At 47.0% G+C, this 26,811-nt stretch overlaps 3 protein-coding genes across 6 annotated transcripts in view; 2 read left to right on the top strand and 1 right to left on the bottom strand.

The window, feature by feature from the left end:
• Nucleotides 1-9,337, top strand: part of SKAP1 (src kinase associated phosphoprotein 1) — a 278,254-nt gene extending 268,917 nt beyond the window's left edge. The window contains exons 12-13 of the mRNA XM_029211413.1: nucleotides 4,596-4,704; nucleotides 6,984-9,337. Of these exons, the coding sequence (XP_029067246.1) occupies nucleotides 4,596-4,697 (102 nt within the window). The 3' untranslated portion in view covers nucleotides 4,698-4,704; nucleotides 6,984-9,337. The remainder of the gene's footprint in view (nucleotides 1-4,595; nucleotides 4,705-6,983) is intronic.
• SNX11 (sorting nexin 11) lies at nucleotides 208-25,135 on the bottom strand. Of its 4 annotated transcripts, XM_029211414.1 has the most exons (8): nucleotides 25,055-25,135; nucleotides 23,084-23,439; nucleotides 21,691-21,745; nucleotides 21,161-21,247; nucleotides 20,765-20,865; nucleotides 19,167-19,262; nucleotides 18,721-18,933; nucleotides 15,645-17,153 (listed from the first exon to the last, which is right to left on the bottom strand). In XM_029211414.1, the coding sequence occupies exons 3-8, from the start codon at nucleotides 21,730-21,732 to the stop codon at nucleotides 16,880-16,882; spliced, it is 813 nt and encodes a 270-aa protein (XP_029067247.1). In that variant the 5' UTR covers nucleotides 21,733-21,745; nucleotides 23,084-23,439; nucleotides 25,055-25,135; the 3' UTR covers nucleotides 15,645-16,879. The 4 variants fall into 4 exon arrangements, with proteins under 4 accessions (XP_029067251.1, XP_029067247.1, XP_029067249.1 ...); XM_029211418.1 differs by lacking the exons at nucleotides 23,084-23,439; nucleotides 25,055-25,135 and adding an exon at nucleotides 208-439 and having other exon boundaries at nucleotides 17,078-17,153; nucleotides 21,691-22,865; XM_029211416.1 differs by lacking the exon at nucleotides 25,055-25,135 and having other exon boundaries at nucleotides 23,084-24,988.
• The window catches only part of CBX1 (chromobox 1), a 37,543-nt gene continuing 29,556 nt past the window's right edge, over nucleotides 18,825-26,811 (top strand). Inside the window, exons 1-2 of the mRNA XM_029211421.1 lie at nucleotides 18,825-18,948; nucleotides 19,087-19,254. The gene's annotated coding sequence lies outside the window, so the exon portion shown is untranslated. The remainder of the gene's footprint in view (nucleotides 18,949-19,086; nucleotides 19,255-26,811) is intronic.

The following is a 26,811-nucleotide window of genomic DNA, read 5'->3' on the forward strand; positions in this document are numbered from 1 at the left end:
CAGAGCTGGGGTCTGCCTGGCTGAGCCAGTACTCTCTCCATTTTAATAGTTTAATAAAAATTAGCATAATTAACGAATATCTGTATGATCCAGAGTGGTGCAATTTGGCACTTGGAAACGAGGGCTTAAGCATGATTGCTGTGAGTTTAATGTTGTTTTAATTCTTTTTGGCGCTGCGCAGTGAAGTAAACGTTTGGTGGTGATAGTTCTCCGCCGGATCTCATTTGCATTTTTCTCCCTTTGATTATGAGCAATTGTGGACTCCCCAGCAATTCATCAAAGTAGAAATTATTTTAACGTACCTCGTGGTGTTCAGACTGGGCTGGAGCAATGCATGGTGGGGTAGTGATAGAAGAAGAAAAGGCTAGAAATATTCCATTCACGCTTTAAACATCTCAGCCCTGTAGCCTTTTTCGGGTATCCAGCCAAGGGATGAAATCTGGAAGACAGATCCCAAGACCTGTAGGTGCTTTGATTAAGCTCCTAGGCTACCATAGCAGGATGCATATGGTCTCTGAGACTGTGCCATCCTCCTTACACTTCTGCTTGCTCTTTTGTTTTGAAGGGCAGAGAGTTGATTGCACGCACCCCAGTTCCCACCTCTGTGGTGAGAATGCCACATCTGCGGTCGGCAGGGTCAGTGCTCCCCTCGAACAAGAGCGCACTGACTGGGAGCCGGCCTTTGCAGGTGTCCTGCTGTGCCTCATCTGCTTCCCGTTTGCACCCTCTTCAAGTTGGCAGAGAGCACCTTCCCAAGGCTCTGTTCCTACTCCTGGCCTTACGGCTGAAGGGGGATGCTGCCAAGTGGGCGTCAGAGTCGGAAGTCTTGAACGGTCCCTAGGGAGAGAATGCCGTAGCTGAGCCCCTCAGGTGACGAAGATGACAGCATGTGGCAGTAGAAGACCACACCTCACACATGTGTAAGCAAGCTGACTTTTATCAAAAGACTGTCAGACAACATGGTGCCCACCCTCTGCCAGTGAGATAGCAGAAGAGCTGAAGCTAGAGTTTTTAAGATAAGAGTATGCGTTTCCCCCGCACAGCAAGGCCCTGTCGACATGGCCACTGCAGCGACGTACTAATGCAAGGCAACCCTACAAGAAAACTTAAGGCAGAAACTACCCTGACTTCGGTGTTGGGAAATGGACAGTAACATAACTCGTACCAAGAGGAGCTTTAAAATGTCCTGCCGTGGGAATTCCCTAGCGGTCCAGCGGTTAGGACTTGGCACTTCCACTGCCAGCCCTGGGTTCTATCCCAGGTCAGGGAACTAAGATCCTGCAAGCCTTGTGGCACGGCCAAAAAATAATAATAATAAAACAATAAAATAAAATGTCCTGACAGGCATAGGCTGAGGAATTCTGGGTACTCTCCCATACAGCGGTGCAGACTGTAGGGGGAAGCTGGCCTCCCTCCTGGGGGAGGGGGGCAATGAGAAGGTGCTGTGGGAGTGAGAAGGTGCTGTAGGGGGAGGGGAGGGGACACATTCATTTATTTATGACAGATTTTTAAAAGGTAATTCCCTGTTCCTTTTAGGATAAGCTCAGTAGTTTCACTTCTCATGGCATCTGAGATGCTCTTCATGGTATTTAGGGAGCCATTTGGAGAAACTGTCTCCAAAGGCAATTGCTCTCTTCCTGCCACAACCATTTCAATCACCAGGAAATATCTTGGAGTTTGTTGTAACTAAATCTGCTCAACTGAGAGTATAAATCCCCACTGTTCCCTTCATTTCTTTGTAACCTCATTTAACAAAGTTTTTTTGGGCCCCATTCTGTGCCAAGCACCATGCTGACTGCTGGGAATACAAGAGCAAACAAAACCAACAAGGTCCCATCTCCCACAGAACTTTCCACCCAGTGATTGGCAGTGAGACAAAGGCCATCAGATACAAGGCAGCGTGATGATTCATTTCCAGGGAGGCACAGGGCACAGGCGCTGTGGACCACAGAGCTGGGGCCCTCACTTAGAGAGTGGCGAGGAGAGGCTTCTGGAGAGGCCACAGAGACTCAGGAATTGAAATCTGAAGGCTGCTTAGGAGTCAGCCCTATGGAAGGGAGGAGGGAAGTAGAGGCTAAACAGGCAGAGGAAAGGCTCCATGGTGAGAGACCCTGAGGCCCATGGGAGTAGCAAAGACAAGTTCTGTTTTACTAAGGGTCGACTAGATTTAGGGAATAAATGACAATGCTGGGCAGTGAGTGGAACTAGGTCATGCAGGGCTTTGTCCACCTTTTTAAGAAGTTGACAGTAGGCAGTAGGAACTCACTAAGGTTTCGAGCAGAGCCGTGATATTATCAATGTGCCTTTTAGAAAGATTCTGGCTGCAGAATGAAAAGCAGATTGGAGGAGAACAAGAATGGAGACACAGAAACCAATTTGGAGGTTGTTTCTGTAGTCCTCAGGAGAGGTGACAGTGACATAACTCTAGGCTATTGCCAATGGGAATGGAGAGAACTGGATGGATTCCAGTAACATTTTGGATAGAGAATTGACAGAACTCAAGGACTGATTGGAAGAGGAGGGTGAAATTGGGAATGACTCTTGGGTTTCTGGCTTGAGTAACTGAGTGCATAGCGGTATCACTCACTGAGACACAGAACACAGGTGGTCAAGATACTCTGTGAATGGGAATGGATAAAGAGGCAAGATGATGGTTAAATTTAGGACACAGCGAGTTTGAGAAGCTTGATGGACTTGCACTTGGGTATTGGGATCCAACCCTTAGAGATCTGGGCTGGAGCTATGGTTGTGAGTCATTTATACAGGCATGGTGGCTAAACCACAGAGGTGTATAAGATTGCTCAAGAAAAGTGCATCAAGTCAGAAGAAGGCCAGGACAGAAACCCTGGAAAACCACATTAAAAGGAGGGATAGAGGAAGATGGGGAGAATGAAAAGAAGCAACCAGAGAGGGAGGTAGGATGGAATCCAGGAGAGTATAATTATAGAAATTAAGAGAAGAAAATGCCTCAAGAAAGGTCCATAGTGCCAGCAATGCTGAGCGATGAAGTAAATTAAGGATTGAAAAGTGCTCATAGAATTTGAGCAATAAGGAGGTTATAGGAAGCGTAAGTGGAAGGACGGAGGTTGAAGCCTCATGAGAGTGGCTCGAAGAGTGGATAGAAAGCAAGAAGTTGGGGCAGTAAGTGAAATAAATTCTTTCAATAAATTTGTGAATTGGCAGCATAGACTAGTCGAAATGGGAAGCAGACATGCATTAGGGACTAAATAATTATTTTCAAAGACAAAAGAAACTTGAACACACTTCAGTGCTGACATAAGGAGCCATTTACGTTAGAGGCAGAGGTCAGACTTCTTAGAACCTGGTCTCTAAGAACAAAAGCAGAAGGGTTACAAGTGCACATTAGGTAAGTTCCTGTTTGGGTGGCTGACAGATCTGATGGCTTCTCTTTTCTCTTTGAAGGTGGAAAAGAGGTCAGCTGCTGAGAGGAAGGGGAGAGGCAGAGTTAGAGGAGGGGAGGTACACTAACAAAAAGAAACAAAAAGATAACCAGTTGACCCAGAATTTTAGTGTGTCAGCAACCTGGTTTTCTTTTTTTCCTAGAACTCAGCAGCCAGGTGGGCAAAAGGCAGACAGTTGGCTCCATGGTACCCAAATCCAGTTGAACTGGAATACGTATATTTTCCATGTATTCCTAAATTTCACTTCCTTCAAAAGAAGGAAAACATGTTCTAGTGCTCTCAGGAATAGTCCTATAATGTTCAACGTCTGCTGTGCTTTTGAGAAGCTCTTCTGTATTCAAGGAGCTCCGTTCTCAACCCTGTGAGCTCCACTCTCAAACCCTTCTTTTAAACCCTCTCATTCCCTTTCTTGTTTGCCCCTCCCTGTGGCTCTTATGTCCTGCCTGTCATTATTGATGGACCTGTCAACCTCTGACCTCTTCCAGGGGAGGAATCTAATGTTTAGAGTACCTACTATGTATCAGGCACTTTGAATTGTTTTCATGTCTGCGGCGTCACTTATATTCCCCACAACAGAGGGGTGATATTATCCCTACTCTTACAGAAGAGGAAGTTAAAGCCAGGAGACCCTCCGGTCACATGGTTACTAAATGACCAAGTGGGGACAAGATCCCAGTCTGTCTGACTCCGAAGCCCATTACTCTATGCTGTAAACTCCCAGGGAGCAAGCAGTGTTCTGATTCATCATCCATCTCATGGGAACTCAAACAACACTTTGCACATAGAAGGTGCTTGGTAAATATTATTGATTTGCACTATGACCTGACTCCCTGAATACTTCAGTGCTCTGGCATTTTAGGGTGTGCCCAACTTTCCCCAAAGGAGCCGTTCCACTCTGCTTGGTAAAAGACATGCTCTTTAGGTTCAGCAATGGCACCAAATGTGCTAAATTTACAATGTAGACAGAAAGATGGCAAAAGAAAAGCAGTTTTTCTTCCTTCTAGATAACTTTTAAATTTAGTAATCCCATCAGGGGTGTTAATGAGTTGTACTGACAGTGTCTACAAAGAAACCACCCAACAGAATCTCCCATGTGATCATGTAACAGATTAACAAAGATTAACAGAAGCATGACTAAATTCCAACTGAAACCATCCTCTTGTCATTTTTCAGGAATATAACATGTATGGCTGGTGGGTTGGAGAACTGAACAGCATCATTGGGATTGTTCCAAAGGAGTATCTCACCACCGCCTTTGAAGTGGAAGAAAGATGAAGCCCAGGTATCAGAACTATTGACAATGAATTTGTTGGCCATGCCTTTGTTTCTTTGTGAAGGATGAGAGTTGCCAGTGAAGTAGCTTTTCTTCATTTCCAAAAGTGATGCTGGTAATTCACCATTGAAAGAAGATAAGGCTGTAATTGTTTTTCCTAAATCAAGCGACTGTGTCAGTCAGGATTAGGTTCAACTACATGTGACAGAAAACTCAAAATAACAGTGATTAATTGTTATTAATTAACACAGAAATTTATTTTTCTCTTCTGTAAAAATCTGGAGGTAAGTAATCCAAGGTATCTAGGTCCCAGGTACCTTCTCTTTTTGCCCCACTGTGTGTGGTCAACATTCCCCAGGTTATCTCATGGCCCAAGATGGATGCTCCAGTTCAAGCTATCATGTCTGTATCCTACCCAGCAGGAAAGAGAAAATGACAGGATAAGGGCACACCCTCTCCTTTTAAGGACATTTCACAGATGTTGCACACACCACTTCTGCTTACATCCCATTGGCCAGAACTTGGACATACAGAGACACCAAGCTGCAAAGAAAGCTTTCTTCTAGGTAGAATCTGTGTCCAGCTTAAAAGTGCAGTGGGGCAGGGTCGGGCCGGGACGGGGGGGCGGGGGGGCGGGCGGTGGTGGAACTAATAAATTTAAAAGGGAGAATGAATATTGGAGAATTAGGAATTTGTGCCACAAGGATGGATCTGTTTCTTTACGCACAGCTCTCAAATCCAGAGTACCATTTCCCCCAAATGCCCGTGTATTGCAATATGATTGGCAAAGATTAGGAATCCAGTATGAGGATTCCTATGGAACATAATCAAATTAACTTTTAGGTAACAAAGAATATGGATTGCATTTTATCAGCAAGAACCACATCATACTTTAAAACAGCAGAGTGAGTGCTTTGGGTGGGGTAACAATAGGATTAGAATTAGGATGGTGATGGAGGACACCAAGGCTAGCATGATATCACTAGCTCCATCTTCTGGCCTGAAATGGAAGCAGCCTTTATTGATGGGGTGAAGGATGTTATGTGTGACAGTGATACAAACTGGCCTTGGAATCTTTCAGACCAGGGCCCACTCTAGTGTGCAGCAGCAGTTGAGTGGTTCATTGAGGAAAATACATAAGGAGAGATCTTACTCTCTGATGCCCCTGTACAATCATGAAGCACCAGCTCGGGCCTCTTGCTCAAGGTTTGACTTTATGATTTTCCAAATGAGGACTCCATTTCCAGGCCATGAATGCAGAAGGCTTGGGATTTTTTTGTCAAATCTAAATAAATTCACCCTACTTCACTCTGTCATTTATTCCATGACAAACTTGTTTATCTCCTCATTCTCTTTGACCCAACAATTCCACATCTAGGAGTTTATCCTACAGCTACACTTGCACACGTGCAAAATGATATACACACAAGGTTGTTTGCAATAGCAAACTATTGGAAATGACCTAAATGTTCAATAGAGACCTCGCCAAGTAACTGTAGTAATTCAGGGAACTGAATACTATGCCACATTAGGAGATAAGTTGGTAAGTTTAAAAAAAAAAAAAGCAGGGCTTCCCTGGTGGCGCAGTGGTTCAGAGTCCGCCTGCCGATGCAGGGGACACGGGTTCGTGCCCCAGTCTGGGAAGATCCCACATGCCGCAGAGTGGCTAGGCCCGTGAGCCATGGCCACTGAGCCTGCGCGTCCGGAGCCTGTGCTCCGAAACGGGAGAGGCCACAACAGTGAGAGGTCCGCATACCGCAAAAAAAAAAAAAAAAAAAAAAACAGTGAAGGGTAGGTCTAATTCGCTCCATTTGTGTAAAGAGGGAGTCTCCAATTACTTATATATGTATGAGTTACCGCTGGAAGGAGAAAGAAGAGGATAACACTGGTTGCCTCCAACGACAGAGAAACTGCGTGACTGTGACACAGGGCAGGAGGGAGACACTTTTTACTCTATGCCCTTTTATATCTTCTATATTTTGAATCATAAAAGTAAATTTGTGTAGTTTTCCTCCTTTAGGACACGTACCCTTCTCTCTACCCCACCTTTATGAAGAAACTGATGATCAAGCGCTCCCACTCCCTGTACCATCCAGCCCAACAACATCATGGGCTCTTCCCTGTACAGAAGAGACCCAAGTCTCTGACACCCACCGTGTAGTAACTGTAAACCATCAATGAGACAAGTGAGAAGAGGCATGTTCAGCAGACCTGTTACTAAACTTGCCTCCTCATAGCTGAGCCTATCTCTAAACATCTCCACATACCCACTTCTGCCTTTTCCACAGGCTTGTCACAGAGAAGGTGAGAGAGAGAGAAACCTTTGGAGGAAGAAGTTGCTGGTTGCTTTGGCTGGTTTGAAAAGCACGAATAAACCTCAGATTTGGTTCCTTGCCCTGTGTGATGGTGTTGTGTTTCTTTTTGTACTGGTATCAAAGTGCTGGCTCTGGGTATTCGTATCGCCTCCAAACAAAGTGGGAAGGGAGGATTTCCCTGACGGTCCATCGGTTAAGACTCCACGCTCCCAATGCAAGGGACGTGGGTTCAATCCCTTGGTCAGGAAACTAAGATCCCACATGCCTCGCAGCCAAAAGCAAACAAAAACAAACAAACAAAAACCACCAAGTGGGAAGGGAGAGCCTGAAAGAAAACAAAAGCCCAAACAAAGAAGAGGGCTTGCAATTGTCTTTCAGGGCAGGACCATCTCTGGAACCCAGGCTTGCCTGGTTTCTGGTCGGCTTCTCAGACTTCCTTTCACTGCCTACTTGTTATTTTTTTCTTTTGTGTTCACTCTGTCTGAAATGAGACAGGGCTAGAAGCGAGTCTTTGGAGTCAGCACATGGGAGAGTTCCCTTTTGGGCCTCAGTTAACAACCCCACTGTGTCCTGCAGGCTGAGGGAGTGCTGTGGGGAGGGCTTGTGTCTATACGACCCTGTTTCCTTTTCCTGTTGCCTGTGCCTAGCACTCGGGTTATCTGTGCCTTCAAGAGGCAGCAAAACATAATGGTTAAGAACATAAACTTTGGGACTTCCCTGGCGGTGGTCCAGTGGTTGAGACTTCGCCTTCCAATGCAGAGAGTGTGGGTTCCATCCCTGGTCAAGGAGCTGAGATCCCACATGCCTTGCAGCCAAAAAACCAAAGAACATAAAACAGAAGCAATATTGTAACAAAGTCAATACAGACTTTGAAAATAGTCCACCAAAAAAAAAATCTTTAAAAAAGAAAAAAAGAACATAAACTTTGAGGGAATTCGCTGGTGGTCCAGTGGTTAAGACTCAGGCTTTCACTGCTGGCGCGGATTTAATCCTGGTCACCGGAACTAAGATTCCCCAAACTGCGAGGCGCAGCCCAGAAAAAAAAACCATAAACTTTAGGACCAGACAACCTGGAAATAAGTCCCAGTTCCCTGTATACTACATATGTTCTCTAAGAGCAAGTTACTTGACCTTTTACGCCACAATTTCCTCACCTTAGAAGGGGTATACTCCATCTCACCAGGTCATTAGGAGATTAAAGGAGTTAACGTGTAACGTACCTGGAACACCACCTGGCACATAGTAAGTTACTGCTCAGTAAGGTTTAGTTATATTATTGCCTTTCTACACAAGAAATTTTGAGAGATGGGCAACTGAGCAGCTATAGAAATTTTATCTTCGAAGCTGCCTATTCTATTCAGAGCTGTTCTGGCTTGGCAGTAGCCTTCCTCACCTCTTAACAACAATATCATAGCCCTGCAGTAAGACACCATTTCATGTCACCACAGAGAGAAACTGGGAGCAAACAGGGATGTTAGTGGATTCCAAGTTTATCCAAAGATCCTATGCCAGCTATTCATTTCCAGATTTTTCTGACCCAGGAGTAAAACAAAAGAAAGCTTTGTTATATGTGATGGATAAAGAAGTAACAAAAGGGAACAATTTAAGTCTGGAAGGGAGAAAAAAAGAGATAAAAGGCACTACAGAACTGTCCATAACGTCCCCTCCACTTTACACAGGGTGCCAAAGAAGAAGCAACCACTAGGTGGCAGCAGATGAGCAGATGAACCAAAGGGAACCAATTGCCTTCCGTTTTAGGAACCTTTGCACCAATCCCAGCCTACAGGTAAAGACAATGGGCATTGTTAAAGTGGTTCATGGAAGGAGCAAACGGAAACCCCTCTGTGCCCAACTAACCCCCTCCCTAGAGAACCCTCAGGGACCCAACTCTGGAAGGCTGGGTGGCTAACAGGAGAGAATACCACTGTGCCACCGCTCCATGACTAAGACACCAGAAAAGGGGAAACCAGAGGAGGAAGAGGGGGTATCTGGGGCCGGGTCAGAAGGGGAATGAAAAAGGAGCAAGGTCAGGTACTTTCTCCACTGCACAGTTCAACACTCTCTCAGTGGCATGGCCATTGGCTTCTGGTATTTAAAACAAAACCCCCTTAGTGCAATAGTCCTTTCTATACCTCCAGACCTGAGGAAACCAGCAACTTGCCAAACTGCAAAGGTCTTTTGGCACCTCAGTCTACTGCACCACACTCACGTTCTAGCTGTAAAACTTAGAGGAAAAAGGAGATTGGCCCTAAAAGATATAAACAAATGGACTAATTGGGAATCTGGTCCATAGCCATCTGGCTATTTCTGACCTTATAACATGCTGGAAAAGGTAGTGCAAGTTCGAGACTATCTACAGACAAAGGGCATTCTCTGTTAGGGGAAAGTTCTAAAGGAGACCTCTGGGAAGTAGTGGATTCCTACAGTCTGCCTGAAGCTAAACCTCACCCAGCAGACCTGCTCAGTTCCACAGCCACCATCTTAGCCAACAGCCTCAGAAAGCAACTGGCTAATCAGATTACTGCTTCTCTGTTTGACTCCACTAACCAAATCCCCACCTTACTGCCTGTGACTAACTGGATAACGGGCATTAGACCACTTAACTAACCACATTATATGTAGGATGGCTTCTTAAAAGCCACTAATTACTCTAGCACATGAAACTGGAGAGGGTAAGAGGTGGGAGGCCCTTTTCCTCCCTTGATATTATGTAAAGGAGAGAAAATAAGAAAGCTAAAATCCTATGTTTAAGAAGCAAATGCATATCTGCCCTTCACAGATATATAGTAATTTACACAGAACTTACTGACTTCCACTGGATAACCTGACCTGAGGTGGGTACAGTTTGGCCTGCCTCATCCAAGCTGATAATCTGAGAATGCTAAATGCTCTGAAAGCAATCTTTCAGCTACATTTCATTAAAAATACATTTTTCCAGTGTGTTTCCTCTGTCATCCATATAGCAAAATAGCACAGACATTGTTTTACAATTACCTCAGTATTCAATTTTCCCACACAATGGTCTGTTATATCTCTTAGAAATCTGTATTTAATTCAAAACCAACGACATCTTTTCCCTCTGGTGAATAAAAATGGGAAAGAGAAGAGAATTCCTATTAAGTCTCATTCCCTAAACCCAGACATTTTGATTCTATTTAAAGAGGGGCCAACTAAATGTCCTCCCTCCTGTTAGATACTTTATCTAAACATAATATGTAAGCGATAGCCTAGATTTCAAGTTATCCTTAACTGTTTTAGCACCTTAGCTTGCTCAGTTGCACCACCTTATTTGTAATCAGTTAGTCTTTGCAAGTGGCAAAACTGAGGATCCGAAAGGTGGTGACTTGAACAAAAATCACACAAAATCTGCTGTTGAAGAGGAAATGAAATGAGGGACTCTTGAAAATCTCAGGCTGCCGCTCTGCTTATTGAATCACTTGAGTTCTGTTGCAGTGAGACACCTCCAGTGACACATTTCCAAAATCCACATTTCACACCAATCACTTACATCACAATAAAGCAGTGGTGTCATGAAGCATGTGTCTGTGTTGGGGGGGGGGCTGGGGAGGGGGGGGCAGTCCTGCCTTTATAAATCAGTCTGAGAAAGGGAGTTGAAGAAAAGCAAGAGGGGATTCCCTGGTGGCGCAGTGGTTGAGAGGCCGCCTGCCGATGCAGGGGACACGGGTTTGTGCCCCGGTCCGGGAAGATCCCACATGCCACGGAGCGGCTGGGCCCCTGAGCCATGGCCGCTGAGCCTGCGCTCCGCAACGGGAGAGGCCACAACAGTGAGAGGCCCACGTACCGCAAAAAAAAAAAAAAAAAAAAGAAGCAAGAAAGGAAAAAAAGAATCCAACGTATGTTTGTATGTTCCTCCTTCTTCGTTTTTTTTTCTTTTGTTCCTTCTCATCTTGAGAACAAAACTCTTGAATGTCAGGGACAGAGGTGCTTTAACCTCTGGCCAAAAGGAAGCTCTCCCTGCAGGTCTCTCCACCAGGAGCAACTCTGGAAGGATAAATCTTGAGTGGTACTGATTTGCTAATTCCCAGAGCACCAGCAAAATCTGTGGAGCTGACTTTAGAAAAAGCAGCTGTCTACATAGAGGATTATCCCTGCTACACAGCCCAGTGACTCAAACTAATTTTCTAGTTTGTGGATTACCACAGTCCCTTGCTTCCCCCTCCCTCCTGCCCAGCTATTTCATCTCCCATTAGAATTTACACAGATTGGGTAGGGAGCCTGAAACGTAAAACTAAAGAGATTTTTCTTCTTCAAGGGATCTGAATTATTCTCCCTATTTTCCTATCAAAAACTGTTCAGAAAATATGTTTTTCTTCTGTTTTTTTTTTCTTTTTCTTTTCAGTTAGTATGAATTGATGACCACCCTTTTGCAACTCTTGAGATTCAATTAATGATATATTTTAAGATGCAGCCTATTTTGCACAAATATCTTTTCTAAATATGATGCCCCCGCCCCCCAAAAAACTATAGTATTAGAGGAAACTAAAATACAATTAATAGGCAACTATGTAGTTTATTTTCCAAATGGAGACACTTTTGAGAATGAAAGGGGGCATTATTAATAAGGATGCCATGACGGTAGTTGTAAACCAGGATGAGTGGTCACCCTAAAAATAAGGCAAAATGGGCTGCCTAGTCACCAGGAGAGTGGGCAGTAGATAGAGACAGCCTGATTCTCCTGGCTGATGCTTGGCAACATCCCTTCTAATGAAGTCCTCTCCCCTGCAGGCCTGGCTCCTAGGAAAACCCTGCCAACTAGGCTTTCTTTTCCTGATGCCCAGGCTGTTCCAAGAGACCTGATGTCTCTGACATCAAGCTGTTCGGGCGCTGGCTGGTCATCAGCAGCTGTGTGTGTTCAGTTCCCTCATGGGGCCCATCACCACCCGCCACCTGGCAGAGTGCCACTGAGAGAAGCGTTTCTGTGGCACTGGGCAAGAGTATGCCACTTCCCTGCCTCCTGCCATGGGAGTTAGCTCCAAGAGGCTTCTACTGCTGGTCCTCAAAGAAGGCATCTGGGTCCACTGTAGACACTCTTAGCCTGATGGTGAGCAGCTGGGCACCTTTTATGCCCCACATGCGATCATGGAACAGAAAACAGGATACAAAACCTCCCTTTTAACTACAGTCAGGCACTGGCATTGCTCTGCCCTGAATCACCAAGGTGGCACATGCACACCACCTACATTTACTGGATGCCTCCCACGGTGGGCACCCTGCTAAGCCTGTCATTAATATATTCCACCTCCAGGAAAGCACCTGCCATCTGGAGATTTGCGACCAAAGCAGTGCATTGGAGGTTTGGGGGCGGTGGGGGGATTTAGAGCTTATTGCCTCATTCTATTAGTACAGGGCTTCTCAACCTGGCACTATTGACATCTGGGGCCAGGTTATATGTTCTTGGGGCACTGTAGGATGTGCAGCAGCATCTGGCCTCTACCCACTAGATGCCAGTACTACTCCCCTCAAACCCCCCACCCATTCTGACAACCCAAAATGTCTCTAGACATTGTCGAATGTGCCCTGGGAACAAAACCACCCCTGGTGAAGAACCACTGTCTCAGGGCATTTGGGTGTGCGTAGGGCCAAGTACAGAGAAACTGCCCTGCCTTCTAGAAGTCTGGGCTTTAGCTACTGGATTACAGTGACAGAGAGAGGCTTATGAAGTTGGGAAGACAGAGAGTATAAATGTCATGAATTCCTCAGGGTTTAAGAACCAGGAAGCCAGCCCCCACGCTCCACAGGAATCTGAGATTTGCTCGCCTGCATTGCTGCAGATTTGCACTACAAGAATGATGTTTTCAAATGAATAAACCAGTGCTTGCCGATTTAGAGAGCGGCATCACAGTGAGTCCCTGTGGTAACTATCCTTTTTCCTGTTTCTGTAGCAGACATCTAAAAGGGGAGCCCTGAAAGTCTTGATCAGGACTGAGTTTAACACTGTGTACTACTTCGGAGCAAGAAACCCAGATTCATAGAAACAGTGTAGAAGCAGCTGCGGTGCAAGGGCCCGCACTGGCTCCCTGCGCTTTGTGTGGGACTGGTGCGGTGCCAGCTGCAGATCGGGGCAGAAGTTGGGAGTCAGAACAGTCATCTCGCGGCTGTGATTTTCCTGGTCCTTCGTGTTAGTTTAGGGGAAAGTTCTCTCATACAAAATGACTCCCAGGAGCTCTGTCAAGAATCAAAAAAATAGGAGCACAACCGGAGCCTGTGCTCCGCAACGGGAGAGGCCACAACAGTGACAGGCCCGCGTACAGCAAAAAAAAGAATCAAAAAAATAAAACAAAAGACAACCAAAACCCACTGCCAAGAGAGGATGAGAGGTCCAGTGCCTTTGTTGTCTTTGCCTGCAGAGGCCAGACAGGAGGGCCTTTGCTGGCCCTGCTGCCATCCAGAGCCTAACCATGCTGCCTCCCATGGGCCCTGAATCTGAGGCACCTGGAAGGGTTATTAGCAGGATTGGAACTCATCCCTCTGCTGGGACTAGATCATAATTACAGTAATTTTCTAACAGAGCTCGGCAGTAGGACTGTTTAATCAGCATCTGACTCCCTTGTGCCCCCAGCCCTCATCACTCAAGGAGAGGAGTGGGATGGCTCTTAAAGAGACAGTGCCGGCCTTTCAGCACTGCTAACAGATGTGCCCTAATTGGTAGAATATATCTAAGTCTCATAGCTTATAGCAGGCAGGTTGCATTGCCTCCAACAAACCAACACAGGTTCTCACTATCCTGGGCCTTCTGCTACAGGGCTTCGGGTCAGGCTGCTGGTGGGCCTGGCTTCCCACACCAACAAGGCCACCAGGGGAAGGGACACACACAGAGCTAGTATACCACCACAGTGAGGAGCCTGCACACAGCAATGAAGACCCAACGCAGCCAAAAATAAATAAATAAATAAATTTATTTTTAAAAAAAAGATGCATATGAAACTTACTATGTTCACACAAGAAAACCCATCTCCTCCTACACACACACACACTTCCACCAAACAAAAGGAAACCCATGAGATTGGGATCACTTATCCTGGGTAACAGATGACTAGACTTGGACCACGAAACTAGCTGTCGGAAGAAAGGTGACTAGGGAATTCCCTGGCAGTCCAGTGGTTAGGACTCTGTGCTTCCACTGCAAGGGGCACAGGTTCAATCCCCGGTCAGAAAACTAAGATCCCACATGACGCATGGCACAGCCAAAAAAAAAAAAAAAAAATTAGGTAACTATAAGTCAGGCACAGAACCTACTTCAAACCAAAAATACTTCCATTCTACAAAACAACTCAATAGGCCACTCCCCCTAGTAGTTCCCTATCTTCCCTACAGAGGTCATCGGTGGCAGCCCTCAGTACACACAGGGACAGAGCAAAATGGGAGACAGGCAGATGGCACTGCCTAGATGAAGAGAAAAATCCATCTTTGCTGTTTTTCTGGTAATTCCAGGCCCATAGAAAAACTCTTCCCCTCTCAGGACATCTCCTTCCATGGTCTACACTCAACTGTGCACAAGGCAGTGCAGGGATGGTGCCTGGCCTTAGATTAACTGAGGTGCTGTTGTATGCACTGCTGATAATGGATCATTAAAAAAGCCAAGAGGGCTTCCCTGGTGGCGCAGTAGTTGAGAGTCCGCCTGCCGATGTAGTGGACACGGGATCGTGCCCCAGTCCGGGAAGATCCCACATGCCGTGGAGCAGCTGGGCCCGTGAGCCATGGCCGCTGAGCCTGCGCGTCCAGAGCCTGTGCTCCGCAACGGGAGAGGCCGCAACAGTGAGAGGCCCGCGTACAGCAAAAAAAAAAAAAAAAGCCAAGAGTCAGAAAAATTGCATCCGTGTCTTTGAGCAGCTCCTGCTGTCCCAGCAGCCTACCCTGCTGGCAGAATTAGCTGCTGAGCACCAACTCCAGGAAGAAAAGGAGTGAACAGAAGAAGGCCAACCCAGCTTGCTGTTTTTTGGCTGAGTAGGGAATTGACACAGACCACCTCCGGCTCCTGTCGGTAAGTTTTGAAATCAGAGAGCTTCAAGCACAGCTGGGTTCACAGCTGCACCATTTGGAGCATTGGACTCATTAATATTCATGAGTCATCCCCACCAATCGGCAGAGCGGATACCATTAGCTTAGCATCTGTCGGGTTTTTGTGAGGTTTGTGTATGGAGTTTTTTCCCCTTTTAAATGAACTTCTTTTGACATTTTGGATTTGCCTCTGTAGGTTTTCTATCCTCGCCTTGCTCTGCTGCATCATATAAAGGAGAGACCCAGGGGAGGCGGGCAGGAAAGAGAAATGAGTCCCAGCGAGGGCTCCGCATCTGCCTGTTGACAAACTTTATTTCTCTTTCAGCACCTGGCACCTCAGACAGGCTGCGAGGACGGAAGCAGCATCAGGTAAATTATACCTAACAAGGTTCGTGCCCATAACTGTGAGAGGAGCTGGATCCTGACTCTTTGGAAGGCAATTCTTCCTCCAGTGGTGAACTTGAGCTGCACACACAATACAGGAGAGCTGCCGTGCACGGTTCTGAACCATTATTTCCACGCTGATAAATTCATGATTTATGAAAGTAACTACTGCCAGCCCTCACTCCCTCCTCCACTGCTACAGCTTGTTAGACACCAACTGCAACAACAGTCTTAAATACTTGAATTTTATTTCAAGCCAAAACCCCTCAACTCTGAACTAAATGCCATGACAGTCCCATAGCATAGGCTGGTAGTAAAAGAGCCCAGAGACAGGGTGCGATGGCCAGAGGAGGGAGAAGCGGGCAAGAAGGGGAAGAACCACACACACAAACCCAAGGGCAGGGCAGGGCAGAGTGCCAGCGGCACTCATCTCCTACCAGCTCTGGCTCTCAGAGGAGAGAATTACGGCAGCAGGAGGGCAGAATGCCTCATTGTCTGAAGGAAGGCGTGTTGTTCCTCATCTCCATCCCCAGAGCCCCCTCTCCAGGCAGAAACAAAGCCCCTGCACCCCACTGGATTGAACATACGGCAACACAGCGGAGGGACACGTGGTGGCTGAAGCCTGGGGGCAGGGAGCTGTTACTAAGGGAGAAGAAAAGGATTCAAAAAAGAAAGGAGCCCATGCTTGCCCTGCAGAGAAGACAGACGCGTCTCCGCTTTATAACCAGAGAGACGGTGACAGCCCAGGGCATCCTTTCCAAAACAAAGCCCCTGAACTGGTCCCTTTCCTATGGCTGTGACCAAACCCTTCTCTTTCATGGATGGCCATGAGCTATTTCATGGGTCTTGGCCCCATAAAGCCAGGCCGAGGTCCTGGGATGCGCAGGAAACCCCAGTGACAGGAGTCACAGCACCGTTCCATTCAGTGGTATTAGTGGAGGAAAAGCAAGGAGGTGGGAGAATATTCACCTCCCTGTCCATGCAAGGAGGTAGGCAAGAGGCCAGCCTCCCAGAAACTAAGTGCTCCAGGGGCTGCAGCAAAAATAGAGCCAGTGGGAATACAATGACACAAGCATTTCTGTTGAACAATATTCAATATGGCAGCTTAAAATCTGCCACCTACAGGTCCCCAAAACCAGTCACCTGAGACAATGCTCCTAGGCCTGTTAACAAACATCTAAAGAAATTCAGCTCCCAGAAGAGTAAATATGGGGTGTGGTTCAGAACCAACAACCCCTGCGCCTTGTGCTTAACTTATAAACATCCGCACTGTGTCTGTTTCTATGGAAGAAGCCTGACGAGTTGTCACCGACCTCCACGCAACCAGCGCGAGCAGAGGCCACGGTAAGACACAAAGCAGCCCAGCCTCCCCACCACCGGCCTGGGCCCAGCCCCACCCGAGCAAGTCTCCCGGCCCACATCTCCTTCATCCGCCTCAGAGCAGAACCCAGAGCTCCAAGCAGAGCTCACTTTTCCAAAACTGTTTCCAACTGACCAGGATCCAAACGCACTGCACGGTCCCCTCCCATGGCCCTCCTCACAGGCTGAGGAGCAGAGATTCCCTCATCAGGTCTTGCAAAACCACAGCATGACGGAAAGGAGGGAGGTGGGAGAGGGGGGCTCTCCAAGGAAGGAGCCTCAGAGTCAACAACAGGAGCCCACACCTCGAAACTGTCCTTTTCTTCCCCAGGAGGCGGTGAGAGAGAGGTCCTCCTGCCCGATCTTGGGAGAAAGCAGCAACTGGAAAAGAGAGGGAAAGGGAAACTAAGGGCATGAACAGGTAAACAAAAATGAATGGACAACAACAGGAGGTCTCTCCATACAAAGAAATATTATTCGGCCGTAGAAAGGAATTAAGTGCTGATACACACTACAACACAGACACACCGTGAAAATGTAATAAATGAAAGACGTCAGTCACAAAAGACCACATACCGTATGACTGACTCCGTTTCTGTGAAATGTCCAGAATACGCAAATCCATAGACAAGTAAAGTAGACATTGGTTGCCAAGGGCTGGGGGTTGGGGAAAATGGGGAGTCACAGCTAATGGGCACAAGGTTTCTTTGGGGGTGATGAAAACATTCTAGAATTGACTGTGGTGACAGATGGCTGAACAACTTCGTGAATAAACTAAAACTACTGAATTGTACACTAAAAGGGTGAACTTTATGTATGTAAATATATCTCAATAAAGTTGTTATTTAAAGAAAATGGGGGGGACTTCCCTGCTGGTCCAGTGGTTAAGAATACGCCTGCCAATGCAGGGGACATGGGTTCGAGCCCTGGTCCGGGAAGATCCCACGTGCCATGGAGCAGCTAAGCCCGTGCACCACAACTACTGAGCCTGCGCTCTAGAGCCCGCGAGCCACAACTCCTGAGCCTGTGTGCCACAACTACTGAAGCCCACGCACCTAGAGCCCGTGCTCTGCAACAAGAGAAGCCATCGCAATGAGAAGCCAGCACACCGCAACAAAGAGTAGCCCCCACTCGCTGCAACTAGAGAAAGCCCGCGCACAGCGATGAAGACCCAACACAGCCAAAGATAAAAATTAAATAATAAAAATAAATAAATTTTTTAAAAAAGAAAGAAAGAAAGAAAATGAGGGACTGCCCTGGTGGCGCAGTGGTTAAAAATCTGCCTGCCAATGCAGGGGACACGGGTTCGAGCCCTGGTCCGGGAAGATTCCACATGCCGCGAAGCAACCAAGCCCGTGCGCCACAACTACTGAGCCTGCGCTCTACAGCCCACAAGCCACAACTACTGAGCCCACATGCCACAACTACTGAAGTCCATGCGCCTAGAGCCCATGCTCTGCAGCAAGAGAAGCCACCGCAATGAGAAGCCCGCACACCGCAACAAAGAGTAGTCCCCGCTCGCCGCAACTAGAGAAAGCCCGCGCGGAGCAACGAAGACCCAACGCAGCCAAAAATTAATAAATTAGAAAAAGAGAGAGATCTAATGCTATTTAAAAAATTAATTAAAAAAAGAACAATGCACTTTATTCAAAAAAAAAAGTAAAAGAAAACGGGGGTTGGGGGAGAGGATAAAGAACAAAACAAATTAGAAATCCTTCTCTTCTTTCTCCTCAGGTTCCAATAGGAGAGCACGCTCCCCAGGGATGAGTTAGTAAAGAAACAAGACCTTTGTGCATGGAATGAAAGAACCATGCACAAGGAGGCTGAGGCCCTTCTGAAAGGCCACTGACGCTGTGACCTTACTGCTTTCTCTACCAATGGACACCTCACTGGCCCAGGTTACAATAATCCTAGCCACTGGTGTCTCAAAATAGAGCACTTCAGTTACCTCTTAGGCTGGTCTCCTTTAGCCAGGTGAGAGGAGCCCCGCCTCTCTTCCTGGGTCCAGCCACAGTTTGACATAGCATAGCGAAGAATGGCATCGGAAACGGACGTGGGGCTTCGGCCCTGGACACAGGCTTCTATCTCAGGCACCGAGAGCTGGCTTTGCAGGAAGAGGTGTAACTGGCTGTCTGACAGGAGGACCACACTCTGCAGGACCCTGGGGCAAACACAGGTAGGGCAACACAGAGCATCACCCCAAGCAGTGGCTTTCCCCAGCCCCATCCTCTGAAGGCCTTGTGGCTTGAGTGAGCACTGAAGGCACAAGGGTGCAAGAAAGGCATCTGACACAAATGTGCCTGTATGTTCACAGGGGCCATCCTGCTCGGCACACACACCTCACCCCCCGGCCCCTCCCCAGGAGGCAAGTGCTAGCCCGCCAAGTCCACTCACTTTTCGAGAAAGTGCTGCAGACCTTGTCGTCGCTTCTCAATGAATTCATCTGAGCTGCCAAAGAAGGTTGACTTCCCAGGAAGTTCAGGTACAGGCCTGTGGGATCACATAATGTAACATGCCCAAGATAAGTAACATCCAAGACAGTCATTCCAGTCCCTGATCAAGGAAATGCCCTAAAAAGAGGTGCAAATCAATACAAACAGCATTTAATAAGGTGGCAGGGGAAGGAGGCTAACACTGACTTGACTGCATGAGTGTGTCAGGCACTGTAAATGTTTTAATTTAACCTTACTTCCTTTAATACTCCCCAAAACTCCATGAGAAAGATATTAGTGTCCCCATTTTAGTGGTAAGGAAATAGAAACAGAGAAGTTAAGTAAATTTCCCAGTGTCACACAGCTAGTAAGTAAGCAGCAGAGTTGGTATTTGAACCAAGTCTATGACTTAAAAACTCCATGCTGCTAGATTACACTGTTTACAAAACCCATTCCCACCATCAACTATTACTGAAAAAGGAAGAAACTTGGACACAGAGACATGGAGAATGCTGGGTCCTTCTGTGTAAATTAAGACTACCTTCTCCAGCCCTGGAAGGTCACATGCTTGGAATTTTCTGAAAGTAGTCGAGTTGCAGCAAAATCCACAAACTCTTCAAGCCTCCCTAGCCTCTCCTGTGAAGCATGGCACATGCTTTAAAAATGGCAGGCCAGGGCTTCCCTGGTGGCGCAGTGGTTGAGAGTCCGCCTGCCGATGCACGGGACACGGGTTCGTGCCCCGGTCCGGGAAGATCCCACATGCCGCGGAGCAGCTGGGCCCGTGAGCCATGGCTGCTGAGCCTGCGCGTCCAGAGCCTGTGCTCCGCAACGAGAGAGGCCGCAACAGTGAGAGGCCAGCGTACAGCAAAAAAAAAAAAAAAAAAATGGCAGGCCAGACTAGAGGATGCAGGGTCTGTTCAGAGGAAGTTCCAACTGGCTAATTAGGGCCTGACCCATGACAATGGCCCCATCAGTCCCACACGTTAACTAACTGGCTACGTCATCAACAGGGTCACCAGAGCATTCAGTGGCCACACTGTGGTGGAATCACTGTCCTAAACTGTCTCAAGTTTTAGGACTTATTTGAAGCATGCAGGTGAGGAGTGAACACTACTGCTTTTCCTAAGGCTCTCAGTCTGTTATAACTCTGGATAGAGGTCTCTACACAAAAAAGAAAAAAATAATCACTATTTTTATATATCAAATGGACGGGAACACCACCTGTCAATTTATTCCAGATGCTAAAAAGCTTCTCATAACCAGTGAAGCACACTTAAAAAGCCAGCAGTACCTTTCTTTAGCCCTAGACTATTTAGCCCTATGCATGTTAAAAAAGAAAAATATTTTTTAGATTTATTTGGCTTTGTTAGGTCAAAATATTAGAAATAAGAATGCTGTCTTACTTTTTTCACTGACTTGAAAACATAATTTAAGAATACATTTCTCAATGGCCTCAGTACCTGGCAAGTTGCCAAGCTTTTTTCATTGTAAATTCCAGTTGCCAAGTAAGCACCTAAAAAGCCAGTCTCAGACCCAAGAAGAAAACAAGAGCAAACTCACACTAAACCAGCGTTTCTCTGTAGCTGCTTTCTCAGCCACACAAACTCTCGGTAGCGGCGACGCACACAGGATGTCTTAGCAGTAAAAGCCTTGCTGTTGGTCTACAGGAGGCAGCACATGAAAAGGCTTTAGTGGAAAAAGCCCAAGTTCACATGAACTCCCCATCGTCACTCTCACTAAGGACCCAAGCCACCAGGCCACAGTCCTGATCGAGGGCTCCAAGCAGAGCAAGATGCCACCAGGCAGCCTGAAAACAACTCTCAGGCAAACCCCAGGCTCTCTTTCCTCTCCTCCCTCCTTTACTTCTGTCAAAACAACCATAAACAGATTCTGCCTCAAGACTGGCCCTCAGCCCTGGAGGGTGCTGACCCCACTATCAAAATTGGATGGACTTACATGAAGGAATATCTTATAATCCACGTAAGAATTCCAGGAGCCCTCATTCTCCACGCGGGGGTCCTGAACACGCACAGTGATCACCTCCTGGAGGGAAGAAATGCTCCTTCAGCTTCAGCACAGCCACACAGTAAGGTGGCCTCGACACAAAGGTTACCAGATTTTTCCACTCAACACCAACTTTCATCCATTTGTTCATTTATTCATTCAATTCGGCAAATATTTATTGACCACCCTGTATGTGGCAGGCACTGTGCTAAGGCACTAGGGTAGAACAAGAACAAGAGACAAAAAGCCTTGCCCTTATGAAGCTTACATTCTAGTACATTCCAACGAATGGAAAAGTTAGTGAAAATGGAACCTCATTTCCCAGTAATGCCTTTACTACTGATTTCCCTCTTCTGGCTTGACCTTGAGCTCATCAGAACTACCAAGGTATTAGTGTCAGAAGAACACCACCAAGCAATATCTGAATCTCCCAAATCCCCTCAAACATTTACCCACCTGTTGCCCAGAGACCACATGCTTACCTCCTGCTCTTGGTTCTCCAACATTCTACACCAAAAGCCCATTGGAAGAAAACATCTGATGAGGGACAGAAGACACAGGATCAATCACTGTTAGTATGCGTCTACTCTTCTCTCTCTTGGCCAGGACAAAACCCTGAAATTTTTTTTTTTTTTTTTTTTTCCGGTACGCGGGCCTCTCACTGTTGTGGCCTCTCCCGTTGCGGAGCAACAGGCTCCAGACGCGCAGGCTCAGCGGCCATGGCTCACGGGCCCAGCCGCTCCGCGGCATGTGGGATCTTCCCGGACCGGGGCATGAACCACTGCGCCACCAGGGAAGCCCGACCCTGAAAATTTTTAATCGACACCCCCCTGGGGAAATCCAGGCAACTTTTTTGTTCTTGTGTAAAACTTAAGAGGAAGCAAAAAAAGTCCCCTACGTGAGCTAGGTGCCAAGCTAAAAGCCCTGGAGGATTTGCCTCCCTTCTCAGACCATGGCGGGGACCCTGAACCAGGCCACCTCTAGCCAAAACATGTTCAGGTCTACACACTGTCGCCTCAGGCAGCCAGAACAGGCAGGCTGAGTCATAAAACCTTTCTGCCTGAGAACTGCAGGCACAGCAGTGTCTGTGGGCACACACAGCACAGCTCTCTAAGTGAACCTAACATTGCCCCCTCCCGGCTGTTTAGAGACAACCAAAACCCCACAAACGCCTTTGCTCCTAGGTCTCTCTTTGTCTTGCTAAGCACAGTCAGTCACCGCCCCAGAGACAGATCTCAGAGTTGGAGAGTGCTGGGGGCACCTGAGTGGGTTGCCCAGTTGTGACCTTCCCTTATCTAATCCCATCTCCAGAACCCAAGCCAATGGTTCTGATCATTTCCTCTCTCGACATGCGGTTTATACCACTGCCCAAGCACCCCACAGCTGCACAAGTCGACTCAGGATGTTTTCCACTCCTTTGCAAAGATTCATTAAAGCCTAAGCCACTGATTTCCCCCAGTGTGGCAGTTTACATGTGCAGCAACATCACCCACTCCAACAAGGGGACCATGAAGGCTGCAGCCAGGGTTACTCAAGTCCAAAGGCGCCCATGATGTCACCTTCTGTTAAAATACAGCACTGATCTTTTTACTCCTAGAACCACTCCAACAGCATCCACTCTGGCTGCCGCCTCCACCCCATTCTCCTCTCTTAAGAGTGGAACAATAAGGTTTAATTTCCCTTTCCAATTTACCTTGAAATGAAAACTGACTTCAGCCAATATGTACTGCCAACAAATGATCCAGGCTGGCTCCTGGGAAAACAAGGCTATCTCTGAGCTCTCCCTCTCCTCTCCCCATGCCCATTTACACACCCACTCATTTTTACAGTCCCACAATTAATTTTAAACACATTCTCTTATTAGTTCTGCCTTACCGTTAGAAGAGTGTGTAATGAGTTTCCTTATGTTGTGCTCACACGGCTAACATTTCAAGAGAAGGGGAACTCATTTACACCATAAAATTAGCAGAGCACACAGCTTTTCCAATCTTTTTCAGCATACCAGAAGGTCTCTTCACACACAGACACTGCACGCAGAGATGAAGCTGCACGATATATGACAAAATTGGGCTACACAGTCGAGTAAACTGGTAATTCTGTGGTTGCAATGCCATCTTCAACAGTATTCTTGCTGACATTCTGATTTTTCAGCTGATGCAGTCACCACTGCAAAGGGGTCCTGAACTGAAAGGCGAGAAATCCCAATTCCGTAACAACTGATGTATAACATCCTGGATGTAAGCAAATGGCTGTGATCAAAAACAGCAGGCCAACTCACTGTGAACAATTAACCTCCTAAGATTTAAACAAAAAATTTTTTTCTCTTCTCTTTTCAGGCATTTGGTAACTTGCCAGCACAAGAGCAGAGTTAAATACACTGAAGTGTCTTTCCACAAAAGTAACCATAGGAGAGATGATGACAAGGAAATCCACACCTCAGTAGAGCTCACACATCTCCAGTGCCTTGAAAGGTTTGCCAAATTCAGAACCATAATTTAGTAACTAAATGGTCATCATTCTCAGGCTCAAGGAGAGTTTGCCTAAGGCTCCGAGAGCAAGCTCCTCTCCTTTGGGGCTTATACCACTTAGAAACAAATAGCTATAAACTGGCTTTAAAAAAAGCCTAGGACCCCCCAAGACGCTATATACTTAAAACTAAGTTTAAAGGGCACTCAAAATGTTTCAATTGTAACTTTCCTTAAAAACAATGGAACAAACACAAAAACCTATACTTCAAGTAATAATTTCTAGCAACTACTATTCTCCCAGCTCCCTCCCTGTAGGTGCCACTCCTCAGGAGGAAATGAAGCTCATTTCTACCCTTGGAGGGGAAGGAGGAAGTTCTTAATTTTAGCAGTATGATCTGGGAGATGCATCCATGTGTCATCCAACTAAGGATAGAGTCAGTGATCCTCTCAGCTACTTAATGCAACTCACTCAGCGCTAGCTACATTTCCTGGGCCCTTTCAATCACATGTGAAGTTTCCTTTACTTTCTCCACCTGTACCAGCACCAGTATCTCCGGGTAAAATCCAGCTGTTTGCTGTTTACAAAGTAGATTCCTTGTAAAGCTTTCCTATGTCTAAACAATTCAAGGCAGCAGTTCAAGGCTTCAGCTCCACCATTTTCACTCCCATTTAAACTACTTAAAAAGACATGTTAAAAAAACAAATCAGGTGATAACTTTTATATTGAGCCACCGAGACTCCCATCCTTTCTTACTCATTCTTCAGCCCTTTGGTGCCAGATGGCAACTCAAAAAGCTCTCCTTCCGAAACACCCACAGGTGGTAGAAGCAGCTCCCCTGTCTGACCAAGCTCTGCCTATTCTTTGCTCCATTCTTTTGTTCATGTGTAACTTGCCAGTCTTTCCACTTGCAGGTTAAGTAACAAGGCAACCACAGTCTAGCACAAGAGCCTTCTGTGTCCCCGTAAAATACCTGCCATTACTCCTAGTCCTAGTGTTTGGGTAAATGTAGCCAAACTCTTTTACTCCGGCCACACACACACACACACACACACACACACACCCCGTACTCCTAACGAACTAGGAGCAAAAAGGCCACGTGGTCCTTATTCCCCTTTGCCTACTAAACTTGGGGAGTGGGAAGGAAAGATGCTTTATACTTTAAAAATAAATGGAAAAGCCGGGTTTCCTTCCTTGGATCCCAAGTAAGCACCCGCCTTCATCCCGGGAGGTGAGACCGCTCGTTCTCTAGGATGGCCAGCGAGGTCGCCACCCTAAGCGCCACTGCTGACGCTCAAGCCCGCAGCCTAAGCGTAGCGCCCACGTCCCCTCGCCTGAGAGCAGCACCCACTCCCCCCGGCCCCGCCCACGCCCCCTCACCTGAGAGCAGAACCCACTCCCCACAGCAACACCGCCAGTGCCCCACTCTACGGTAAGACTCTAGGCTTCTCCTTCCGGGTGAGCGGCCGGCGCCCCGGTGCACGACGGGAGAAGGTTGCCGGCACGCCAATCCCGGGTGCCCAGGACGCCCGGCCCCCGCAGGCCAGGGCTCTTAGTGGCAGCCCCGCTCCCGGGGCGGAGCGCTCGACCCCGCCCAGGCCCTGGTTGGAGTCGGGATCCCGCTCTCACTTGGGACGCTGCTCGGTGGACGCGGGCGAGGGAGGAGAAGGGGCTCTGACGTCCAATCCGGAGCCGCGTCCCTCCCATTGTTGTCAGGCCCAGCCAATCAGCGGCCAGGAAGCGTCCCTAGAGGTCCCAAAGTGGGTCTGAGGGCAGAGATGGTGCTGAGAGTGGGAGGGTTCTGAGCGTGGAAGCCACGCGAAATCTGGAGAGAGTCCCCGGGGAACTGGAACCCGTAGCTTCCAGTTCCCCGGCAGAGTTATCAAGGGGACGCCAACTCAGATTCGAAAACCAGATTGTCCGAACAAAAACCGAACTGAGGACGGTCCAGCAATCACCAGTTTCACTTGCGATACAAGCCTAAGGAAGGATCGTGTAGCTACTTAATAAGAAAGAAATATCCGTTGACTATGATGAAGACTTTTTTTTAATGTTGTTGAAATGTCTTTTAACTACCTGCTTAAAGGTAATTTTAGCAGAGGTAATTTCAAGGAAAGAGTTATAGTCACAGATACAAGCTCTGGAGTTAGAAGACCGGGGTACAATACCCAGCACTACACTGACCATGTGGCCTTAAACTGGTCTTAAATCTTTATGTCTTAGTTTCCTCTTCTGTAAGGTGGAGCTAGCTCATAAGGTAAGGTGCACGTACCACAAAGCAGCTCTTCTCAAACGTGTTGGTCTCAGGATCCTTTTACATTCTTACAAATGATTAAGGACCCCAAAGAGCTTTTGTTTATGTGGGATGTTCACCAGATTAGAAATTTAAATTGAGAAATTAAAAAACATTTACTAATTCTCCTAAAATTAATAATTAACCATTACATGTGAACATAATATGTTTTATGAAATATAACTACACTTTCCAAAAAAAATTGAGTAGAGGGGCATTATATTACAATTTTTCAAATCTCTCATGTTTGGCTTAATAGAAGACAGCTGGATTCTCATATTTGCTTCCCCGTTCGCTCTGTTATCCTGTTGTTTTGGACTAGGAAATGTAGAAAATCTGGTCTCACACAGATACATAGCCGGAAAAGGGAGAGGTATCTTTAGCCTTCTCTGATAATTGTGGATACTCTTCTTTTTTAATCCAAAAATGTCATATTATTAGTCACCCTCTGAGCTCTTACATGGGAGCAAGTGGGGTTTGTGTGGGGACCGTTGATGGCAGGGGCCTCTGGGTTGCCAGGGGTAAGTATACCAAGCTCACACTGGACACCAGGCTGTCTACCAGATTGGAGAGATGAAGGAGTTCGGAGAAATTTGTCCTTTTATCTGGAACGATCTGAGGGAGTGTCCTGCTGCCAAGTCTTGGAGCCAGCCATGCCTTTCACCTCCAATTCGTGTGAGATGCCGTGGGTATCCGCACAGGTGGCCCCAACGGTTCTGTGCTGAAAAGAAAGTTACTATTTCCCAGATGCTACTAACAGTGGAAGAACTACAGGAAAGGTTCCGTGGTGATGGCAGTCAGGTGGGCCCCTGCAGAAGGCTGTCAGGTGAGCATGAGCACCTGT

The sequence above is a fragment of the Monodon monoceros genome, unplaced genomic scaffold (genome assembly GCF_005190385.1).
Source record: "Monodon monoceros isolate NGI ecotype Baffin Bay Population unplaced genomic scaffold, NGI_Narwhal_1 Super_Scaffold_9, whole genome shotgun sequence".
NCBI lineage: Eukaryota > Metazoa > Chordata > Mammalia > Artiodactyla > Monodontidae > Monodon > Monodon monoceros.